Below are 25162 nucleotides of genomic sequence, written 5' to 3' on the forward strand. Positions count from 1 at the left end.
AATGACTAATCCTACTTATTGAACTAGATTCTTCCAGCACGGACGTCGTGACTTGCCAGCAGCTATTACCAGTCGCATGAGCTTTCTGCGAACGCCACAAAGCCTCTAGCACCTGCACCAGTGGGATCGTGCGCATTATACCGATGGCCAGTCGATGATTATTTAATGAGGTCGTTCTTACGAAACACATTACACCACCCGGCTTCCTCCACCCTTCCTGGCCTCTGCCCTCCTTTTGGAGATCAATTTTAACGAAGTTATGCTTGCATGATTGCCGGGGTTTGTCCGCAATGATTTGTTAGGGTCGAGAACAATAGCCGCGTGGGTAAGATTGTTCTTTTCACCGATAATGTTTTTGTTGTTGCTCAGTGTCGGCAAACGTGTAGAACAGGGGTGGCCCTACTGCGTCTCTTCGCGTGTCCAAGCGCGGCTCAGGGCTCCCTGGTAACCGTCGGCGCCCGCCCCCACTCCCGCAGTGTCAGAAGGAAGGTGAAATAGAATAAAAGCAAACAAAATCAAGTTTTTCTGAAGTCGGACGAGAAAGCGTATGCCTGAAACTTCACGGTCCACGTTGGTTGATCACTCTTGGTTACCTCATCGAAGTAGTACATCACCTTCAAACTCTGAGCTTGTCGTTGCAGGGGCGAAGAAAAATTATATCGAAATTGACACGAACAGTCTTTAGCTTTGAAGGGAAGCTAACACTGTTTCCGAGCCTTCTATAAACATAGCGCCCAATCCACTTTCTGTGGCCGAACAACGTGCTGGATGCTTTACGTTCTAGGACTCAAGAGAGAGTTTCAATCTCGGTTTTAAACAGATGCAAGAACTCACCGTTCTGCGCTTTTGGAAATTCCTTTTCGGGTTAATTGATGATTAATGGTTGACGTGTTCGCTGGTGGTTTTCCAACCTTTAAAATCATTACGCGAGATTTAGAAACATTCAAAGAGGAAACCCTTGAACCCTGAGCAAGGCGTTTCACGTGCTGACGTCATGCGAAATATCACAGCACAGGCTGTCTTTTTTTTTTTTTCTTTTTGTAAGTCGAAACCCGTTTTAATTTTTTTTATTGGCCGAGTTCCCTCTGTTGATTGTAGCAACTCGCTCTTCCAAAGAATTTGCGGGAAAATAGACGCACTGGATTTTTTTTTTTAGGTGTGCATTAAACTTACGATTACTGCCACTCCTGTACCAGAAGCGACGTGCTCATGGGACCATGTACAGAAGACGCCGTATTTGTGCTGACTGTTTTCCCTCTTCCAACCATCCAACGCGCTCAATTTTAGTTTTAGTGTACTCACATGCGCGTGTAGCGGAAGAGCCGCCTCATCAATCCGCGAAACGGTTCGTTGTTGTCGGCTGTTTACCATCCCGGCAGCCATCAAATCCATGATCAAGTAACGAAAAGAGGGTAACACGGAACTGATCGATACAACAAAATGAAAAGTCTGCGATACGCAGGCTACCGTTAAAGGCCACTCTGGGAAAACTCTCATCCGTGTTCCTTGATGAAAACGGCGATGTTGTGCCATTTCGAGAGCCGAGCGGAACTCACTAATCGTTCGCAGAACAAGCAAAGAACCAACGAAAATAAATGATCGCACGAGAAGAAAAGTTACAAGTCAACAAGATTTCGCCGATACGTTTCCTGTCATTCTCTTCAGGGTGTCACGGGGTTGTAAACATCGTAACAAGAAAGAAGCCTCTGAAGGTCAGGCCGTGCTTTTGTATTGCAAGTCATTGAATACACCGAACAATGATCTGGAATTACCAAGACACGACCTCATTATTCTTGAGTTGGCTCGATATCTTGACCGGCACTCCACTATGCGCAATGGGCGGAAGGATAAGTAGGCGACGGCAAAACATAAACATTGCTTTATAAAAGATAAACTCATCTCAAGCTCTACAAAATGGTGTCACGTAATTTTATTTGTATACCTACTTACAAGTAGAGATATATAAAATGCGTTACGTTATGTTGTGATTTCGAGGGTGCCTGCAGGCATTTTACGTCTTCTGGAACGCCTCAGAAAAGTGGAAGGCGTGAATGAGTTATTGAAAACTCAGTTCTTTTTTTTAAGAGTACAATAAGTTTCACGCTTAACCTTAGATGCTTAAGTTCTTTGTGCCTTTGTATCGATTAATGTTCAGTCATGGCCCAGTGCATGGTGTCATTACACGCGTCCAAGCACTGCGTGTCTCACTTACTTCGAAGTAAATTAGTTCTGAACTCCACAATTTTTCTTTAAACCTATGCTTCATGAACGCACAATTGTTGTTTCGTAATCAATGGATTGCAATTCTTGTAACAGACCGGATATAAAATTAAGAGCCGTTTAATTTACCGCACCGATAGCTACCTCTTCTGGGATGTCCTACAAAAGTAGTCATACAAAAGCTTTCAATGCCGAATCTTTACTCTAATATTTTTCTTTCATCTTCAAAGCCGGACGATACATTTTCTTACGATCTGCTAAGATTCACATAAGTGACCACCGCACAAATGCTCTAAAATTAAATTTAAAAGAAACTGCATCTTATCTACGAAGTTCGGCACACTTGATGACCGGCCAAGCTGATATGCTTTGGCCGATCAGTGTCACAATTTTCCCAACTTTTCAGTTAATTTAGTTTTGTTCTTGTTTCTGAAATATAGTACCCTGTTTCTTTATGCTTATAATAACAGTACGGCGATGCGTTTATTATTCGGCAAATTGCACGTATCAATGATCCTTAAGTAACAACCTTACAGTGCTCTATGCTTGAAAGTTTCTTTGGACTACTTCCACTATAAGGGCTCCCGACCGCGGATCGGGAGGCCTCCAGCGGCAGCAGGGGCGGCCGATATACTCAAACATATCGTTGCATATTCGTAACTGCGCTAAACATTCGCAGCGTTTGAGTGCCGAAGCCTAACGCCGCGGAAGCGAGTAGGATAAACGTTTCGCTGGACCTAAATCGGCAGATTACAGTAGTTGATAGGCTCGTTGTTCGCACACATTCGACTCGCGGTGCACTTCTTACAGTGTGGAACAAAGCGTAAGCCCGGTTTTATAGACTGCGATTTGAACCTTCATTTCCCTCGCGTTGCTATCATCTGTCGGCAGTATACTGTAAAGCCGCGGTCGCACTTCTGATACATTACACAAAAGACAGTCTGCAGACTTTAGGGAGTTTTAGGGAAAACGTGTTCGCATATCCGATACGATACGATGGGCCCTCCGGTTCGAACTGCGCGTGCGCTACCGCAAAAGACTCGCGCATGCGCACTTCGTACCGGAGGGCCTACCGTACCATATCGGATGTGCAAAAACGGTTCCCTAAAACACTCTATTAGGGAGTTTTAGGGAACCGTTTTGGCACGTCCGATTGGGTGCGATGGGCCCTCCGGTACGAACTGCGCATGCGCTACCGCGAAAGACTCGCGCATGCGCAGTTCGTACCGGAAGGCCCATCGTATACCGTATCGGACGTGCAAAAACGGTTCCCTAAAACACTCTATTAGGGAGTTTTAGGGAACCGTTTTGGCACGTCCGATTGGGTGCGATGGGCCCTCTGGTACGAACTGCGCATGCGCTACCACAAAAGACTCGCGCATGCGCAGTTCGTACCGGAAGGCCCATCGTATACCGTATCGGACGTGCAAAAACGGTTCCCTAAAACACTCTATTAGGGAGTTTTAGGGAACCGTTTTGGCACGTCCGATTGGGTGCGATGGGCCCTCTGGTACGAACTGCGCATGCGCTACCACAAAAGACTCGCGCATGCGCAGTTCGTACCGGAAGGCCCATCGTATACCGTATCGGACGTGCAAAAACGGTTCCCGAAAACACTCTATTAGGGAGTTTTAGGGAACCGTTTTGGCACGTCCGATTGGGTACGATGGGCCCTCCGGTTCGAACTGCGCATGCGCTACCGCAGAAGACTCGCGCATGCGCACTTCGTATCGGAGGGCCCGTTGTACCGTATCGGATATGCGAAAACGATTCCCCAAACACTCTCTATAGGAACCGTGCGGATCTAATTCAAGCCCCGACCAGGGCGCCCCTAGCGGCAAACAGGCCCGTTGCATCGGGCATCTTCTGCCAGTCGCTGCGTTGGTTGTGCGTTGTAGTGGGTTAGCGCTGTAATTTCTGAGATGGCTATTCCGCACCAAGAAAGCCGCAACAATTGCTGCGTGGTCGGCAAGATCGCGCACGGCGCGAAGTACTACATCGTCCCTTCGAAGCCGTACGAGGCGGAGTACTGCGCGACCAGGGTACGACTTGTGCGTCCGTACAGGTTAGTGGTGTTTGTTACCTTCCAGTTCGCGCTTTGTTTAAGCTGCTGACGATTAATACAATTAACTTCTTTTCTCTTCTAGCGACGATGGAACAGCATCGACACCGACGGCAAACTAAAGTATGCAGCAAGTACTTCACCGGAATCGAGAAGCGGAATGCGGTCGCCCTCCTAAGCCTACCGTTGGATGTTTCCATCAGCCTACAGGAAGATAGTAAAGAGAATCGCGGAACGGCGCGAAAAAAAAACCGCCCAGTTATTGTCAAGCTGATTCAGAAATAAACGTACATAATTACCGCAGTCCACTCAACGCCAACAAAATTTTTTTGCGGGCGCGCTTAATTTTGTTTGCAGAGTACGGCGCTCCGTGACATCCACTTGTCCGTCGAAACGGACCTCCTTCACGCCGCACATGCGGCCAGATTCATGAAACAGTTTTCTCTTCGTCATATTGGCACCACGGAAGAAGCTTTCTGGATTCGTAACCGCCTTAAACCCCGTCGTAATCACCCCGGGAACACTGTCCGCTGTGCTGCTAATCGCCACTGCTTCCACCCGATGATTCTGCAGCGGCTACCGAAGAAGCTTTCCGGATTCTTAGTCGCCCACTGTCCTCTGTGCTGTTCGTTGCTATTACTTCGCGATGATTCTGAGCCGGCGGCACCGGCTTCCGAAGGAACTTTCCGAACTCGTAACTGCCTTAAATTTCGTCGTAATCACGACGGGGACACTGTCCGCCGTGCTGTTCGTCGCCATTGCTGCCCGATGCTCCTGCGGCGGCTACCGCCAGGTCGCGGCGAACAATAGGCGACCGCCGCGACACGGCCGGCTTGCTCGCTTTCTATCGTCTGCAGCGTGTTTCTTCGCCGGTCTCACGCGCAGTGAATGCGGCGTAATCTTGCACTTTTTTTTTTCTGGGCGCGATTGGTTTAGTTAGGAGGTAGGAAACGCACAAAGGCGACGGGCGCCGTGACAGTGCACTTTTGACGCTGCTTGCTTTGCCCATTTAATCATAGCGTCGTCTACGGTCGGACTTAATTGGGAAACGGGGTACAATAGCCGTCATTTCCAGCCTCCGGGGGGAAGCTCAAAAGCACGCCTGCGCTTAAAGTCCCTAGATAAGAGCTTCCTGTAAGTAGCGACATTCTTTGAAGCGCCGACTGCCTGACGGTGCGGGTTCTAGGAAGCGAATGGCGGCGCACAGCAGACGACTCAACTGAATGACGCCATTTTGTTCCAGCAGAATGTGCTTTGCACTTTGTGTTGGTTGTCGTTACTCGTGAAAAGAAGTATCGACGGGCTTGACGCCTACTCAACGTAGAAAACTCACGAAGCGAACTTTGTTTTCTATTCCTTATTTTTTTTGTTTTTTAACGTCTTAGAACAAACAGCGTCCAAAGAGTTGACAGGGGGTGTTTAGGCAACGAAGCGTGCGTAATACACGATGCACGACCTACCGGGCTGACACAGCGACGACGTTTTTTGGTCTTCTTTATTTTGTCTTTTTGTTTCAAGTTCCGTTTGTTTTCAGGACCAAGGCGGACACCCGACACTGCTTTGCGGCAACTGCGCTCAGCGAGAGGCGTGGTCGAGAACTTCACGCGGGGGGGGGGGGCTGGTCGGTCGTGCGCGCGGGCTTGCGCCTCGGTTGTCGCTAAGGGCGACCGTGAGCAAACATATTCCCGGCGACACCCGGCCGCAAAAGCCAAGGGGCGGTGTTGGCGAGACGCGACAATGGACCCCTAACGATGACGTGAGGGCAGCTCTCGCTTGGCTTCAATGTCTTTTTCTGTCTTTTTTTTTTTTTAACATGGAGATGGCGCTTATCGAGAAGTCATTGAGACGTGACAGCCTGGCGTTAGAAGTTTCTCTCTTTGGAGAACTGGGAAGTAGTTCCGCATATTGATATTTATGAAAACAAAAAAAGCACGCGGATAGTGAGGAAAAAAAAATGGTCCCATTGATATTAACGAAAACAAAATAGTCGTACTGATATTCCCCAAAACAAGATAGTCGTATTGATATTATTGAAAACAAAATAGTCGTGATGACATCGATGCAAACAAAACAACAGGCACGTTTTGATCGCTCGTCAAATGACGTAGTAATACGGAATCGCCTCCCTGGAAAGATGCGGCAACCTCTCCAAGATTTATATGAAGGTAGTCCTACGTGTATTCCATCGGACGGAAAAGAAAGTCGAAAATAAAGTCGCGAGCAATTGAAAGTTGCATTCTCCTAATATCCATATGTTCCAAAATGTAGTAAAGATAGTGAAATAACCAAACAGCTGAGACCCACCAAAGACGTTGTATATATATATATATATATATATATATATATATATATACCGGGTGTTAATTTTTAATTCAAAGAGATTTATTTGAACAAAAGCCATAAAAGTTACACTTAAGCTGCTTGTGGAGGTGAGTTATACGGCCAGGGGGACATATTATAGGGGGCTAATCGTAACGATCAGTTGGCTAAATAACTAAAATTCGATAATTAACTTTTTAATTAATGAAAAGAGACATATGGTTTTAATTAGAAACTTGCTTAGCGACATCGAAAAGCACTAAATCAGTCATTTTCAGAAAGACTTTGAGCGCGTGAGAAGCGTAGTAGTGCACTAAAGTTACCACTCGTGGAGCAGGTACAAAGCTAGCGGTTGCGGTAAGGCGCCCGCGCGATTTTTCCGTCCCTTAACTAGCCCCAGCCTTGTACCTGCTCCACGAGTCGTAACTTTAGTGCACCACTACACTTCTCACGCGCTCAAAGTCTTTCTGAAAATGACTGATTTAATGGTTTTCGGTGACGCTGTGCGAGTTTCTAATAGACCCTTTCCGAAATTAAGTCTGGCCACTTTGATCGCTATCATCATCTCAAAAATAGCATATGTGCCATACCAATGGCGGCTTTCGATTTACTGATGAAGGAACATGTTGAAGATACTCCTAGCTGAGGATTCGGGGCCCTACGCATTCTAGATGTTAGCACGTTGCGAAACCGGAATTGAGTGCGAGCACTGCGTAAGTGTTCATTTCCCTAATTCGAGCCCAGTGAACCTGTTAGTTAGGACTTTATCAAGGCGTCTGTCTGGGTTGGCGCTTTGTTCTGACTGGTTGCATCGTTGTGGGAATCGACACTAGAAGAGATGATCCAGAAAAACCTGTATAGCGAAAAGTTTATTCTGGTTTGCCGTTGACATGCAAAAGTGACGGTGCCCGATAAAATACTGCAGGCTACGGGTTCATTGCCGCCATTCGTATGGCAAAAGTTAAACCGCCATTTCAGCCACCAGATGGCACTGAATTTCGGAAAGGGTCTATTGGAACCATAAGTCTATTTTCATTAATTAAAAAGTTAATTAACAAATTTTAATTAATTAGCCAACTGATCGTTACGATTAGCCCCCTATAATATGTCCCCCTGGCCGTATAACTAACCTGCACAAACCGTATCAGTGTATCTTTTACGGATTTTTTAAATAAATCTGTTCGAATTAAAAATGAACACCCGGTACATATATATATATATATATATATATATATATATATATATATATATAATTGCTAGGCCAATTGTGTTGCATACGTAAAACGTTGTAGCCTCACAAACGTTCAGCGATACTCGGAGTTTCACCTACGCGGGGCTGATAAACCTGGCGATATTCCAGAGCCTTCCATGCTCTCGAGCTCTCCCTCCTCGGTGAGCACAGGTGGTCGACCTTTCCCTCGCCTACCTCATTGTACCTTGCCTACCCCTCTGGTCACGTGATCTCCCCCGTTAATCAATCAGCATCGAGCTTCGCGTCCACGCTTCACGAAATGCTGAGCACCTAGCCAAGGAACGTACGTTTCACGTGAAAAGGCTCACAGTGTGCGCGGGATTCGACTGCAATGAGCCCTGATCACGCGGGGAGCCGTCCAAGAAAAAAAAAAAAATAATAATGCAAGCAAACAGCGTCACGTGACGAGACTGAGTGCTTCTCGCTTGAGAAGAACCCCAAGAACAAGAAACGAGCGTTCATTCGAAAATGCTCGTGTCCGGACGCACCGGACGACGCCACAACAGCCCCGGCCGGCGCAGACGATGCGACATCGGATTAATCCACAGAGGCGCTTCCGTGCACGCAATCGTCGAGACGGCCAGAAAACAACTGTCAGAGATCGGCGCTCTCGAAGGCTTCCCTTTGTGCCACGACGAAAGACGAGTGTGTCACGGTCCCGGCCTTGCCGCGGGCTTCCTGCCAAAACGGGCGTTCGTAGAACGCTCGACCTTCGCTGTTTTTGTCCAATGGGTGACCACGTGGCGTCCGCGTTCGCCGTGGAGGTGGGAGGACGCGCCTCAACGAACGCTGAAGGAAGTGTAAGCGAGACCGGTTAGATATACGGCATCGCGCTTTCATCTGAAAGGAAAGGTCACCCCCACGTAGGCTGCGACGACAAGTGCTCTATCGAATCGCCGAGCCTGACAGGAACGGCGTCGATGTTCCTTCTTATCGCTAGTTAGGACACAAACCACAGAGACTGGTTCACACACTTGCAACGGTTGCGTTCGCATGCAACGAAAATGACATTAACGATCCAAAACACCGCACCAACCGTGACTCATGGATTGCTCCTCGAAGCTAACATCGCTTGCTATGCTGTGTAAGGCGTACACTTCTCCCGGTGACTTCGTCGTTACGGTCGTTTCGGTTGCATGTGAACGCAGATGTGTGAACCAGCCTTAACTGAAAGTGCTATGAAAGGTCGGATTACTCATAGGTCGGTGCTGATACGAGCATGGTACAGTTTCCCACTATACCCCTGTTACACGGGCACCTTCAACCGCTGTTAACTCAGCTTTAACTGCTGTTACGCGGCACCATAGTTACCACACTATACTCTCAGACAGCTATTTCAGAAGAAGTGGAGTTCACTGCTTTGATGGGGGCCAAAGATGCTCAATCGCACGTTCACCCATAGCTTTGACTGCATAGTAGCAGAATGTTGTCCGCAAGTACTGTGCGCCAACTATGGCTTGGCGTAACTGCAGTTAAGTTTGCCCGTGTAACAAGGGTATAGGGAGTATTCACTGGACACTATATTTGTGGGTGCTGTTTGGAGCGCATGCTCAGAACGAGCTCACATTAATAGGCTGCTAAGACCGCCATTCTTGATGGTGTGCAATGCAAGTTGCAAAAGAACTGTGGAAGCTCGCCCTTTGCACGCGCTCAGCAGTCGCGCACACAGCTATGGCCGCCAGTGAATACTCCCTATTAGCGGCGAGATGTTTCGGTGGCGCCCTCATTTGGCTACCTTTCGTGAAGTCATTACCTTGTGTAAAACAAGATCGATGGTGTTTGTAGTGGGCATCGTGGAAGCCTGAAATCATACCGCTCTCAAAGCAACGCTGCCGACACCGTCAAAATTGAAGTTCTGACATTCCTCTAATTTCCGTCGATGAGACATCCTTTGCTGACGTCATAGTCAGTATTCGGCCAATCGTGGTGGGCCGACCACAGCGACGCTTTCGATCGCTCACGTTGCCCAAGGCAGTTCAAGAGCGGCAGTGCAAAGTCCGATTTGGCCAAAGGCCATTTAAGCGAGACAATTGAGCCAAGCTTCATTTGTTTCCTCCCCCGAAGCAATCGCGAGCCATCATAGAAGCGAATTCAGTGTATAGTAGCCCCAAACGGCCTCGTCAAATGGATCTTTCATGTTGGTGGAGACTGTACAAGCTTTGTATTGAAACGAAAGCTGACAATACACGATCTGTCTTGTCCTCATTGATTTATTGATCTACTTATTCGTGAAATGTAGATTTAGGCATTCAATTTTGTACACACGTACTTCCCGCGGACAATAGGAGCTGAAGCAACATTTCCGGCCCTTTTTGTCCCGTCTGCGGTCTCTAAAAGCTATATTACCTTTCAATTTCGCAAATAGTCCGTAATATAAGACCTTAACTTCGCATTCCGTTCCCAGTTCGGACCACCACTTTTTCAAAAAAGAGCAGGTACACCAAAAGATCATGAAGGGCTATTTCACCTCGTATTGCCCGCTATAGTATGTATCAATAAACAGAGGGAGTGGTATTTTGCCTATGCACGTACATACAAACAAGTTTCCTCTATTATTCTTCGTCTTTTTTCTTCTTCTCTTTTTTTTTTTTCTTTTCAAATCTGGTTCTTACAAAATCTCGTCCCGTTTATTTTATTCAAGCACGAATCATTTTTTTTAATTCATTTTCCTGATCGAGGGTAGTTCATCCTCGGTGATAACTTTCTTTAACGTTTCCGAAGAAAGACGTGCGAATTCTGAGCTCAATTAGACGCTCAAGCACGTGCTCCCTATGGTTCGACTGAATAGCCACTCGAAGTTGATACGCAGTACAGTGATAATAACTTCAGTTCATAGAGTAGCAATTATTCATGTATTTAATTATATTCTGTTCCCCCCCCCCCCCCCCCTTCCCTATTTTCCCACTTTTTCGTGCAGTTTCACCGCGCTCGAAAAACATATAAGCTTCAACGTTCCGCGCATACACGAGTGCACAGGCGCACCCGTGTATGCGGTGAACGATGAACCTTGATGTGCACACAAACCAGCGCCTGTGGGCAAACAAAGACCCGTATCATATTGAGCCCCGCGTCGCACAAGCGCCCGCAAAGTACACGGAGGCGAAACGGCAACCCAGGTATCCATTCCCCTCGACGCTCCACGTGGCCGACCCGACGGTAAACATCTCGAAAACCCCGGTCCCAGCAGTGCGCCCGAAACAAAGCAAGTTTCATCGCGGATACCGGTTCACAGAGGACCGAAACAACACACGCTGGTCCGTTAGCGAAGAAAATAAATACATGCTGGCAAAATGAAGAAGGTTCAGCATTCGAAGATCCGCTCTATTTCGGACACGCGCAAATCACCGGTCCTTTTGGAGAGAATCTGTATAGGACTGAGAGGTCGGATTCCTGGAATTTTTTCGCGTTGTCATCCTCACGGAAAACAAAACAAAGAAACCTTCAGTGATTGAAGCGAAATATGCATATCACGGATACAACATACAGCGCAGCATTCGTTTCAATAAAGAAAAAGCAAAAAACAAGCATTCGAACGCATGATTGATCCCAAGGGGCTCCTGATAACAATGCGAGGCATGAAGCGCATACGTTTCCCGGTAAAGATTACACTGCTGGGCACGCTGCGTGGGGAGTGACGTCACTAGCCTTTCACATATAAAGAGTTTTGGCACAGTGCATTTTCAGCATTTGGCTCCGGAAAAACAATACGATGCTTGGGGACTGCATTTGTTACGGTGTCGGTGACTATAATATTTGTAACTTTATAGACTCCTACACGTTTCTCCCATGTGGTGTACGCGTTAGGGCTATCTCGTAGACTATAGAAAACATAAACGACAGTCACAGCCAACGTCAAAACAAAATGGCACAACCTCTTGGGTCAAAAACGCCATCCAATCCTATTCGCATTCCTTAAAAAGACGCAGGGCTTGTTTTATGCGACGTTCATGCGAATAAAAAATAAACGTGCAAATGGCGGAACACCGAGCGGATACCTTTAACTACACACTAAACATTGTAACACCCATAATCGTGTAAAAAGGGTGTAAGAAGGGTGTACGTTAGGAAAAACACCCTTTTTACACGCTTTTTACACGATTTCTGAATATCGTTGGGTGCAAAAAGGGTGTGTTGACGTTTTACACCCTTTACACGCCCTCTTTACGCCCCACTTGCAACGATGGTGGCTGGAATCGTGTAAAAAGGGTGTATGGGCGAGTTTTACGCCCTTCATCCACACGGTGTGAAAGGGGCGTAACGGTGATGCTGTCAAATACAGCCATGATTTCATAGCCGTTCATATTGAATTGAATTGAATTGGTTTTTATTTAGACACTAGGTCAAGTGTAACAGCACAAAAGGCAGATTATCTCTGCCTGACGTGGTCCTATCACCCGTTTACAATGCAAGCAATATTTATTGCTTTATTACAATACAAAACAATATTTATTGCCTTGGTGAAACTGTTGTTGATGTACGGCGGTACAAACATCGAGTATAATTAATCGCCACACGGAGTCGCGTATGATTAGGAACTGCTAGAGAATCGTTTTTGCAACTCCTATTGAACTCTTCGTTCGACACGAGCCTAAAATTACGTTTCGCGCGCGCATCAGTTTTATCGGTTCAACCTAAAAAAAATCATCTCCGTCGCAAAAAAAAAAAAAAAAAAAAAAAAAGAATGAAGACGTGTAAATATACAACCTAGGCAGCACACACTATTGCGCTGTTACGGAATTAAATCGGAAAGATTGTGTCGATATTATTTCGGTCTAGCCAATATCTGAAAAATGGGATGGGTCGCGCCGACGCTGTCCTGACATACTGTACTTGGCGCCGTTTTTGGTTGACTGTCAAGAGTGTCCTGCGTGAATCGGCTAGGCCGGCGAGGTATTTCTATTCCTTGACTGTCTAAAATCCGACGTTAAAAAAACAATACAAAGCAAGATTAACCGAAATAGAATCTGCTTACTTTTAACCTGAGAAGGACCTTTTCAGCTGAAGACTTGAACAAACTGTGGCGCCCTCATTTCGGATATTACAAATTCACCTGACTGGGCTTCGCACTCCTTATAGCACCTTCACTGATACTTTATTTTGGAGTGTACCTCTGAAGAAACAATGTCGCAAGACAATCGAAAGTGCCGGATTAATGACACCCCCAGGGACGCGGCTCTTATCTCTGCGTAATGACACCAAAATATCTAGCTTTCCGACGCTTTTTTTCCGGTTTTTCTTTGGTACACGTGAAACCGCGTCTTCGGCGGCGTTAAAAATTTTTTTTTTTGTATTTATCTTGTGATCTCGCGGTCCGCACCAGATCATGCGCGTCTACAGCAGTGGCATTTTGAGACGCTTAAGGTTGTACTACGCAAAGCAAGCCCTGGCGAGTCCGAATTCGCGACCTTCCCTGGGCAGGGCAGGTGGCAATACAAAGCAGACGAGGGAGATTAGCGGCTTTGTCCAACCCCCTTTGACCTCGTCTTCTGATAAGCCTCGAAACCTTCTTTTATGTCTTCGTGTTGCTGTGAGCGAGTGCGAAGGCCACTTCTAGCAAATCAGAGGGGTGGCGCAGAACACGTGACCGCTCTCCGTAGGACAAGGACGCTTGGACGAACATTTGGCACGTGATTCGCTCTGACGCGCTGATGGGCTACTGGGGCCGTAGTCTTTGCAGTATGCCAAGTTATGGCGAGTTGTAGGGGCCACGTAGGTCCGGTTTACAAAAAGGGGGGCGCCCGTCAGTCAGTGTATTGCTGTTTTTCGTGCGTTTGAGTCGCGGCCGTGATTTTTCGTCGTGAACGGCCGGAATACATCCATGCCAAGTTTTTGGAAATGGTCGTTTATTTCGTCGGAGTCCATGGAATTATTGTGCTGTATTTGTTGGACGCGTTTCGACAAAGAGCTGCTCATCGGTGGCCGCGAGACTTCCGTTGAATGTGACCGACCGCCTTCAACCTCGGCACTGTGTTTGCGTTGTTTTGCGCTGCCCGAATCGGATTACGCATCTATCACGACAGAGAGGTGCTCATCGGCGACCGCGAAACTTCCGCTGAATGTGAGCGACCGCCTTCATCTTCGACACTGTGTTTGTGGATTGTTCTGTGCTGCCCGAATCGGATTATGCATCTATCACGGATTACATGAGATCGCTGTTTTATTTGTAAGTACTCTGCAAGCATGCTTCTGATTGTATTCCAAGGGGGCTATGTTCGACAAATGTTTCATTTCTCCCAAAAAGAGACGGAAGTGACGGAAGCGACGATATCGCGTTTGATTTTTGGAAGGAATAATGGCGAAAATAGGTTACTTTCGTCATTTGAACCTCTAACCAATCAAATTCGATATCGTCACTTCCGCCACTTCCGTTTATTTTTAGGAGTAACCAAACATTTGTCGAACATAGCCTCCCTGCTTCCGTTTCAATATACCATTTTACGGTTTACAAACATGATCTGCCGCTTACGTCTATAGCAACTCCCGGTCGTACCGTCTTTGCAAGCCTGTCAGTTTTGTCCACGTCACCAGTGCAAGGAAGCATAAACGTCACAAGATAAGTACAGTTGGAGATTTAACTAGGGCCTTCGGTTGTAGAATTTGAAGGTGGTTATGAAACAATATCCGGTTGAAATATTTATGACCTTACACGCACGGACCGCCACTGGTTTAGAAGCGTCTCGGTCGTGGTGGAATTGCAAGGATAAAAGAGAACTATTTCTTTCAGTCTTGCCTTCGCCAAGTTTGATGACGTGCGCGTGAAAGTAGCTTTGACGTTTGGCACGCTTGTAATTGCACGCACTTGCTCGCATAAGCAGAGACATGGCTGCGGCCAGATGACCTGCTTGCAATCGTCTATAGAGAATTTTGTAGAACCTGTTAGAACCTTGATTAAAAAATAAAAAGTGAACCAGGCATTTGCAGTCATTTTCTCGTGAACTCTTTCCGGTTATTACGCGCAACTTTATGGGTGTTGGTAATCGCGCCTTTTTTTTATTTCCCTTTCTGGCGGTGATACACACAATTTAGAGGGCGTACTGCGCAGACATAACGCCCTAATAAAAAGGTGTACAGTGGAATCACACCCTAATTGAAAGGTGTTCCGAATAACGCCGTCCTTTAAGGGTGTTAGGGAAAAACACCCTATTTTAGGGGCGTTACGAAGAACGCCCTTTGCTTAGGGCGTTTCGCTACACCCAAATGGGTGTTAGTTATAGGACGAGCCATTTACACCCACAAGGGTGTTACGATGTTTAGTGTGTACCCTCTCTCTCTTTCTTGTTGTAGAGTAGCCCATGTCATGTTGTAGATTCCAAATGTCTCCAGATAGATAGTATCTCGATGTCTAGAGTAACGTTCGTTCCCTCTAATGTACTAATACTAATGTGATGTACTAATGTACCAATACCGTCATCGCAGCGATCGAGCACAAGTCACTGCCCGAACGGACGTCCAGACATTGATTGTCACGAGCGCCAAATCGAAAGCCAACGCTGTGATCGTGTACACTGCATGCGCCGCATTCCAATTTCGTCATCACGGTGATCGTGAAGCTTCATTACAAAATCCCGGGGATCGCATTGTTGACGTTGTCAACTATACGACTTAGTCAACAAGTTTTGCGAAGGAGACATTGAAATAAAATGTCGGCATTGGTCCTTAAAATTACGCGGCGACAAAAGAAGCTTGTTGGTGAGTGGCGTCGCGTGCGAGAAAACGCGAGTCTCACTATAGTGCCATTAAGCTTGCATGAAACATTCCTATACCCAACACTGTTGCACGGCTCCCCCGACTCTAGTATTCCGCTTTGAACCCCACGTCTTGCGCGGTGACCAAGTTCGCAAGATCGATCAATTGATTTTCGCGAAAGAATGCGACAATGCAAACTCTACAACGCCGTTTCGTAAACCCAACCGAGGAACCCCGAAACAAACTGAGCTCAGACTAAATTTGGCAACCGACGGGCGCAAAGTGAATCGCATCCGTTTCAGACGATTTCGAAAGTGTCTCTTTAATCGAATATTCAATAAGCCCCGGACTTGGGAAAGCATATGATGTCGCAGAAGAAGAACCCGTCCCTCATGAACCATCCTCAAGCTGAAATTTGAGGAAAGATTTTGGACAACTCTAGTGGCGGCTTCCTTCTTAAGAGACTATAGTGACTCAAATAGGATGTGAGTAACTATGCTGGAAGCAACACAAGGCAAGACGCGTGATTGCACGATGTTCACGCTTCTTGCTCCGTGATTCGATATTTGGGCGTTCTTATCCGCGAATACTGCGATACATTTGGCTACGGAGACCATGGGCGCCCTGCACTTCTTTAGATGTGAGTAAATATTGTCTGCTGCTACTATTATTACTAGCTGTCTACTACTTCTGCTACTACTAGATGTAAGTAACTATAGATAAGTAATGACTGCGTGCCAATGCCATCATGTACGTAACTGATTGGGGATGTATGGATATGCGGGGTCGTAGTTTTGTGCGTGTATGTATTTTGGTTTGATGAATGAATGCCGGTGCATGTGCCGGTACGCACGAAATAGTAATTGGCTCGTCTGTTTGGGCAACTGGAAGTTGGTCAGCCGCAGCGGGCGTTTGGGGTCTCCACTGGGGACGAGAAACCTTGCCAGTACAATACCCCTGATATAGCCTGAGGTTTTTAAATGTGCATCACGCAGTATAGTGGTACCCGACCGCACGCCGGTATAGGATGCTCATCCGAACAAATAGATTTTTGGAAGTTACCTTTGACGCTGATGATTCACTGCCTTCGTACCTTTCTTCCATGCTTATAAAAATGAGACAGTTGATAAAAATGAGCCCTACCTTCCGGAGAGACGGACAGAAAGTTCTTATTGTCGCTTACAAGAAACTGCGAACTAGGGAGCTAGATGGAAGAATGGATTTCAGTCGTTTACACAGACATCAACATGAAATTTGTCATCAAAGAGTTAATAGGATAATCTATTCCTGTACGCAGATTCGTACGTAAAAACTGCCCGCTTTCGATTTTTTTTTTGTGTATTTGGAGCCTTTATGTCACACCGTACTTCACAACACTTCAATCACTGACTTTCGATTCTCCGTAGACGCGGTGAAATTTTTTGATTATGCTGATGACATCATCTTCGTATGAACTTAATATAAAAAAAGTTCAAATTGCTTTAGAACTCGTGAACAGGTACAGCAAATTTTCCTGATCTTCATTATATCGAAGAAAATCGTGCTGTGCTTGGCTTGGAAATTAGACATCCACAAACCTGGCAAGTTTATGGGTATCCAACGGAAAGAATCAGTGGCCAGCTACTTGGGTACTAGTCTTGACCTTCATGAATGTGCACCTTCGTGTTGTAATAAAAGGATTGGAGCCCAAGAAGCAAACTATTTCCATTTAGATCCCGACACATCTATTTTTTTTTATTTTTTTTACCCAAAGCTATCTGCACAAGTAATGCCCTTTTCAGCAAGCGCTGCGGAAAACTTTCATTCTTCCTGGGCTGTCTTTATATCAAAATCTTCAATGGAGAAAATTAGGAGGCCCAATCTTTATCTGAGTCTTGCAAAAGGAGGAATAGGTCGAATCAATGTTGACCTTAAAAGTAACAACTCACCATTTTCTATTTTTTCGGGATAAACAGGACGCATGCTTTTCATCACCTTGGTTCGTCGCAACTTCTATAATGCCAAGTAGAAATAGCTGCTCCTACAGTATTTGTGCAACCACTTTATTTTTTTTTCTGGAGAGGTGGTTTAGTCACTACGCCTGCTGCAAGGCCTATTTTCATGGGACTCTCTGCCCCAAGCAAACCACAAGCTGTTGTATTGGGCTACAGTATTAGCAATGATTCCTCCTCCGTTCTACAGATCTCCGACAAACCGGCCACCTAAAAATGACGCATTCCATCGTCTAAAAAGGTTACCCATTGCAACATTATCAAATGACTTCTTTTAGACCCGTACTGCCACCTCACCTGCCTCCAAACAATCCTGCTTGGAAGAGTTAATCGTGAGCTTGAAGAAATTGTCACAGACCTCCCTCGATACACACGCATTGAATCACTTAAGAGCTGCAGTCAGATGAACAGCCCTGAGGACCTGACTTCTACCCACATCGCAGCCCAAGAAAACCGACTCCGAGCCACTATGGCAGGGGGCTACACTTAACGCGAGCTCGATTATGATACCCGTCCTCTGCTGCCTCAGCCCACCTCACTCACGCCCTGGGAACTCCATCGTATCACGCCATCCCGCCCCGCCGCCCCCCCCCCCCCCCCCCCCCCCCCCTTGAAACATGGGCGAAGCGAGGTGCCCGCCCGCCGTGGTGACTATGCTCGACGACCTCTCCACCGTCTTCAACTTCGCTTCTCAACGGCGGACCATACTTCCTACGCCGACGCTGCCATCAGCTCTGACAGCTCCACGCCCATTTTGAGCACCGCAGGGTGCGATGTCGAGGGCCACCACCGCGCCACTCAAGTTTTTACGTCTGTCTGCTTCTCGCGTTACGCTGAACTTTGGGCAATACATCACTGCCTGAGTTCCATTGACATTGCCAGTCTGGCACCCTCCTCGAGCATTGCGATATACACTGATTCTCAGGAAGCCCTCTGCAGTCATGGACACCCATCCCCTGTCATAAACAATCACTCTTCAAAATCATCGGGCCGCCCTTTCCAACCGGACGGATGGTCACTTCCCCCTGGGTACCCGCTCACTGTTGCCTTCTCGGTAATGAAAGGGCTAACCGACTATCACGTTCTACAAGTTCTCTCTGCGCAAGCCGGGTCCCCGATGTCGCCCATGCCACCGCAGCTTACACTCGGTTCCTTTCATGACACTCAAAAAGCCCGGCAGGTCCAAATCAGCCAACGGCGCCAATACCTGACAAGCCGGGCTAACCCCCTGGAATTCCCTCTCTCTCTCTCTGTCATCTCCCATTGACTTGTCTACAGTACAGACCTGCCTCCTACACCAAGCACTGTCGGGAGCCTTCCTCGCTCCTGTCCTCCCCAAGAAGATTTACCCTCAAAGCCCAATGAACCCCGAAGGCACCCACTGTCGCACACTCGCTGCTCTCGTACATCTCCTATGGAACTGTCCCCTTTTGCGCAGCAGCCCGCTCTCGTGCGCACTCTTTCACTTACCCTGTCCACCCTCGCCGAGTGGCTCAACCCCCACTTTACGTCCGGGCGCAGCGGATGCTACGAGCCATCGGAGCCAATCCAAGGCAATGTCAGTGTCACGTGACTTTGGAGAGGGAGCACAGCGACGCGTGGAAAGCGTATCACGGGCTACCTACACAGAGCGGGATTGGCTAGGATAGCGTCCGCTGCGTCCAGACGTAAGGGGAGACGGAGTTCAGACTACTTGAAAGCCCCCCGCGCCCTCGCTGGCTGCAGACAGGCCGTACGAGTCGTTTATCGCCGCCTCTCGTCTTCTAGCTCCCTCTGGTGACACCAGGGAGAGCTAGGCGTTTCACCTGTGACCAAACTGCATAGCGCTCAAAACGCAAACTCTTTTGGTCGTTAAATAAAGACGTTTTACTCACCCTAGATTCCACACGGATGTGTGGAATCTAGAGTGGGTAAAACGTCAAAGTTTGCCGAAATTTGGCAACAAACCAAATGATTCTTTTTCTTTTTTTTACCGTGACAACTGAGCATGTGATTTGTGCGTCAGGGAGAAGATAATCTCAGACGTATTTTTATTTTCTATTCAAACACAAAAATATTTTGGGCAGAGGTACAGTCTTTTTTACTCACACATCAGCTTGTGCGCTTTGAAATCCCTACAATTACACGAAACAAAACTAGCTGATTTAGCAGAGATCATCATAGTTTTAGGTCTGCATGCACTATGGCGGTCAAGGGCAGATATGACCGAGCGCACATTGAATGCTAAACCTGCATAGCGTCATTTCACGAACAAATTGGACTGGACCATCGCCACTTTATAATCGGTACCATTTGAAAAAGAACTAAGAGACGCCCTGGTCAAGGGTCGCAAAGTTGCGCTTAATTTTTATGCTTTGGGAAGACTATCTGTAGCATTCGCACGCTCCGCACTTTAACGTTGTATATTCGTTCTATCGCTGCACTGTGTATTGGTTAATAGGTTTTTGTAAACTTTGAGCCATATATCTAGTTCATAAATGAATTGTTACCGACATGTCTGTCGGCGATGTACTGTGTTAGTAAATATTTTCCCATATGAGCATGTAATACTTCATTCGCTTTCATCCAACTGTCGTGTTCTCAATCTAAATAAACAATTGAGAAAAGAAAAAAAAAAAGAACAGAAAAGGCGGGAAAAGAGTCAAAGTACAGGCTAGCTGGTGGAAGTCAACCATTTCGTCGTTTACCCTGAGACTGGGGGGGGTTTTTTGAAGAGCAGAAGAAACAGAAAAAAGACCTGTCTGTTTTTTCTGTTTCTTCTGCTCTTCAAAAAACCCCCCCCAGTCTCAGGGTAAACGACGAAATGGTAGAAAAGGCGGAGTGGTGTAGTGGTTGGCACACCCGACTGGACATTGGGAGGCCCAAAGCTCATATCCTGGCCCCGCGAGATATTTTTACTTTTTCAAATGATCGAATGAGTCTAAGTTTCGTCAAACATTGATTTATTCAATCAGATACGGAGCATTCACCTAGATATTTCCGACTATTTCCTCTTGGGAGACCACGTACGATAATGAAAAGGTCCCCCCCCCCCCCACACACACACATATATATATATATATATATATATATATATATATATATATATATATATATATATATATATATATATATATATATATATGAAGATCCGTCGGCGCCCCTCTTAATCACAATTACTCGTCCACATATACCTGCATGTTGCTGGTTTTTTTCCAACAAAGTAGCAGAAAAACAAAATCTGCAAAAGCTACGCAGGCGAAGAAAGAGAACTGTGCATAAAATATTTGCACATAACGCAATCGCACGGAAAGATAGAACGACACACACACAGAGACACACAACAAAAAGATAAACAAACGTCGACCTCTATTACAGAAAACGCAAAAATTTGCGTCACATCTCTTATGCACGCCAATCGCCGCGACTATGCAGCTCGAACAACAACAAGTAATACAAATAGAAGAACACATTGGAGAGGAGTATCAGTGTATAGGAATACGCAATCCCAAGTCAAACATTCCCCCATCGCCATTCGCAGCAGGAACTCCTTGCTATATCAAGAACCCGCAGAAACAGCGCCGCAGACGAGCCGAAAACATACAGACACAGACAAGCTCAGATACGAATACAGAAACCCAAATACAAAATCGCAACAAGCGAACCAGAACAGTCCGATCGGCGATCGGGAAAAAGATTGAGAAAGGAGGTATGGAAAAGAAAGAGAAAAAGAGAAGGAAGAAAAAAAAAGGAAAGATGGTAGGCTAACAGGAAAAGGTCAAGCAAAAAAGGTGCACCGGCGATCGGTTGCCGTGTGCAACGATACTATACGAGGGTGTCAGAAGGAATAAGGCAAGCACTACCTTTCCCTTTCCTATTGTTGACGAAAGAGAAAGGGAACGAACTCCGGTAGAAACGGTAGCGTAGGCGATATACTGCGATTTGGTACGATGGCCCTATCGAGGCACACGGTTCGCCGATCAAATAACTCGAACGAGAGAAGAAGAAGAAAAAATCAGAACGGGTGCCCAAGACCCGGCCAAACAGATACTTTTACGCGCTCGAGAGACGAAAGCAAAGCTAGAGGAACGCGAGAAATGAGTGATCACCACAACTGCCGGCTTTCGGAAGCAGGACGCACACAAGCGGCGATACGGGGAGGAAGACAGACAGAATAAAGTGCAGCGTGTGTGTGCTTTCTCGGTTCCTCCTCCCCTTCCTCGAGTAGAACGAAACAAAAGTCGGGCTATATACGGGGTACGGGCTGTTGCGTGATCGATCGTGTGGTGGCGGCCCCTTCTCCGAAGCTCGGCGCGTATAGCGACGGCATCAGAAAGCAAATGGCAGATGGGCGAGTGCACGCGTCTGGTCGTCCGTCCCTGTGCACTTCGGACAGCTATTACCAAATGTTCCGTGGCTGCAGCTATTGTTTCATACTTATGTACCCTCTCCCCCCTGTGTTCTCCGGCAACTCGACGTTGATCAATCACGGAAATTTGAATGCCTCACGTACCGCTCCTTTTTCTTGGATAGGTGATACTCTACGTCGTACTAACATCCCCTAGGATAATCAAAGCCTGTGCCCTAGCATTTCGACGCGGACACAGATTATATCCCAGCGCTGCGCCACCGCCAGGCTTAACTTCATGTTCGATCAGTGCGTAGGGTTAGGACCAAACTGCCGAGCCTGGCGCCATTCCTAGGGGGATGTTGGTAGCACTCGATGCAGAAAGCGAACTATAGGAGTGAATTATACGAAAAAATAGGTCTATCCGGGAGACACTATTTAGCGTGTTCGAGTGAGAACGAAGTGTTCTTGCATTGAATATAGTTGACTACAAGTTAGGAGTGCGCGAGATACACACCACCCCGTACCAGCGGTGACATCGAATCGCTCCGCGGATGAAGCAGGAAAGGCAAAAGCCACGACGAAAGTCACTGAATCCAGGACGAGTTCTGTGACATTTGGGCTTGTGGAAGAGAAAACCGTTGACACAGGAAGCGCGAGTGAGCCTGCTAAAGTAAAGGTGTAATTTTGTTTGCCCGGTCTGTGTTTTTTTTTCTTTTTTTTTTTTGCGAGTGAGCAGTATATGCGAGTTAATTTGTTTTCGCATAAATCCTCTTTACCTCGGGGACTATTTCCTGAAATAATTATACCGGATTTCCACTGTCCTCAGCGTGACGTGCGTCTCAGTGGCGGGCTATGAGCGCAGTGCGAGGGAACACTGGCTGGCGGTAATGACGGTCTGGGAACAGCTTCTGGCACATTATTCACTTGTATCTGACCATAGTACATCCCGTCATCAGCCCACAAAGTCGGCTGGTGGCGGGAACATAATTGCCAGCAGAATAGCACGATCTGAAACGGTCCGAACGCAAATCACGGTTTCTGGCTGTAGGTACCGCAAACGACCTAATTTTAGAGAAGATCATATTTTCCCGAATTTCGTGAAGTACGAAACGATCGCGAGAAAATAATCACGCGAGTATAACAGCCCACGGCAACGACTTCGTGGCATATCACTGTATGTGGGGGAGCGATCTGTCCTCGAACTATTCCCGAAACACGTACTTCGCGAAATTCGGCCGATATCGAGCGAACTAAAATAAGGTTGTTCGCAGTTTATGAACTTGAGGTCAAAACTATCCTGTCGAAACAACCATTCGAAACCGACCACATTGGTTCACGTTCAAAGATAGTCGCGATTGATCAAACATGGTCATTGAAACAACAACAACGAAAGGCGATAATACCAGGGCACTGCCAACTTCCCGACATAAACGTGGCATAAGGAAAAACAACAACAACTGATTGGTGGCAAACCAGCGCCAATTACAATGCGTGTCAGTTCGGCACGGATCGACAGCAAGCACAATGATGCACGCTCAAAAAATGACTGCCCGGTTGGTTCTATACATATCGCAAGCAAGGATTATCAGAAAGTGGATTACCGTTCTTGCACTCGCTGCCGTGGCAAGCCATCCGGGTATACGAGACTAAACGTAGACAAAAGGTCGCCGAAGGACCGAACCCGGCCCTTCTCGATCCCGAACATATTTTCCACCGTCGCCGTCCGGCTCCACTCTTGTTTTGACAAGCGCGCGAGGCCGTGATTAGACTCGAGGTCGTATCAGTTTAACCTTTTTGCCGCGGCGCTTTCTTGAAGCGTCGTATCTGAGTCGACGTTCGCCTTTATCTCGCCGCTCTGTTTCAGCGATTCTCGATCACCGCGCTGCGCCGGTAAAGGCGGGGGTGTTTTCGAATTCGCGGAACGAAGGTTTTGGACCGCCGGACACGCGCATCTTTAAACAACCAAGGAGGAAGATTGTTCCTGGTTAGGTGGCGCAAGCTACCGCCCGTTACGAGGGTATAGGCATTGGCATGCATCCATCTATCCATGGCCAATGTGACGGTCAAACAAGGAAGAAACACGCATCAGCCGGTGTCTGCAGTCTGTTTGTTGTACGATGCACTCGCGGCGTGACCACTGCTTTAGAGTTACGTCCACTCGATCCGCAGGAGAGCGAAGAGCAATCTGATACTACGCAAGAGGTGCGAAAAAAAGAATTCTTACGCAGGTTTTATTAATTACTGGCACATATGAATGTAAAATTTTTACGAGCGGGTATATGAGAGCTTCACTGTATACGCGGAGGCTGTCGTTGGCGGCATAGAGCTATTATAATGTGCGCTAGAGGTTCAACTGGCACTAGTGTCTATGTGACTTCCGTGACGGAAATTGAAGAAGACAGCAACCAGTCTACTTTTGCGGTACTCCGGTGCATTTCTATGGGAAAACGCGCGTGCATTTTGTCTCTCCGCCGGAAAATAACACGGAACGCTTTGGTTATTTGGGTCGTACCGAATACTATGAACCTTGATTAACATTGTAAAAGTGTAATTGCTTTAGTTATCGCATTTTTCTTCATCGGTGAACGATGTTTAACTTCGCTACATTTCAATCCCAAACATGTGTTCCGCAGCAGGTGTGTAAAAACGATCGACGGTTCAAAGCAAAATTACAATCGAAAGGAATATAAAGTGTTTCAAGGCTCGCCAGCATTCCGGTGACGCTTATATATATTGATAATATGCCAGTCATATCACTATATGAAAATGACCCCGTCGTGCATGAGCGGATAACAACATTCAAACAAAGAATAAAGTACGTGGGCTATGAAAGGTATCTCTTCATATTGTTTTCTCTGCCCGGCAGCTTTTATCGGGCAGTTGTCCTTAAAGACCGGCGACCAGTTGGCGCTTTCCACTTTTCTATTCTTTCTTCCTCTCCCCTTTTCTACCCTATCCGCCGTTGCCTGTTTCCCCCTCCCCCCATGCTGAGGAGGATCTTCTGCCTTGCAGAATCTCGAGTCTGGTCGTCGGCCTTTAAAGATTTCGAGCGTGCGGGTGATATTTTCAACGCAGAACAAACATCTTCGCTCGTCTTCACGAGCAGAAAGACTAAAGCGGTACTTACTCATTTAAAATAGGAATATGTTACTTGGCCTTCAATTTATTTTGATCGTACATGCACGGGTAGTTACTGATCCAGTGTAACTGCGTAATTCGTGCCGTCTCCCTTAATTTCCAGATCAGATGTCCTTCGTTCGTTTGGCACGTATATCCCTCATGCTGAAAAGCGCCGACGTCGT

At 46.9% G+C, this 25162-nt stretch overlaps 1 protein-coding gene across 1 annotated transcript in view; it reads right to left on the reverse strand.

The window, feature by feature from the left end:
* The window catches only part of LOC8053097 (GTPase-activating Rap/Ran-GAP domain-like protein 3), a 189469-nt gene extending 165882 nt beyond the window's left edge, over window positions 1-23587 (reverse strand). The window contains exon 1 of the mRNA XM_040218040.3: window positions 23462-23587. Coding sequence (XP_040073974.1) covers window positions 23462-23565 — 104 coding nt within the window. The 5' untranslated portion in view covers window positions 23566-23587. The remainder of the gene's footprint in view (window positions 1-23461) is intronic.
* Window positions 23588-25162: the final 1575 nt, after the last annotated feature.

This window comes from Ixodes scapularis, unplaced genomic scaffold, assembly GCF_016920785.2.
Source record: "Ixodes scapularis isolate PalLabHiFi unplaced genomic scaffold, ASM1692078v2 PGA_scaffold3__209_contigs__length_174095766, whole genome shotgun sequence".
Taxonomy (NCBI): Eukaryota; Metazoa; Arthropoda; class Arachnida; order Ixodida; family Ixodidae; genus Ixodes; species Ixodes scapularis.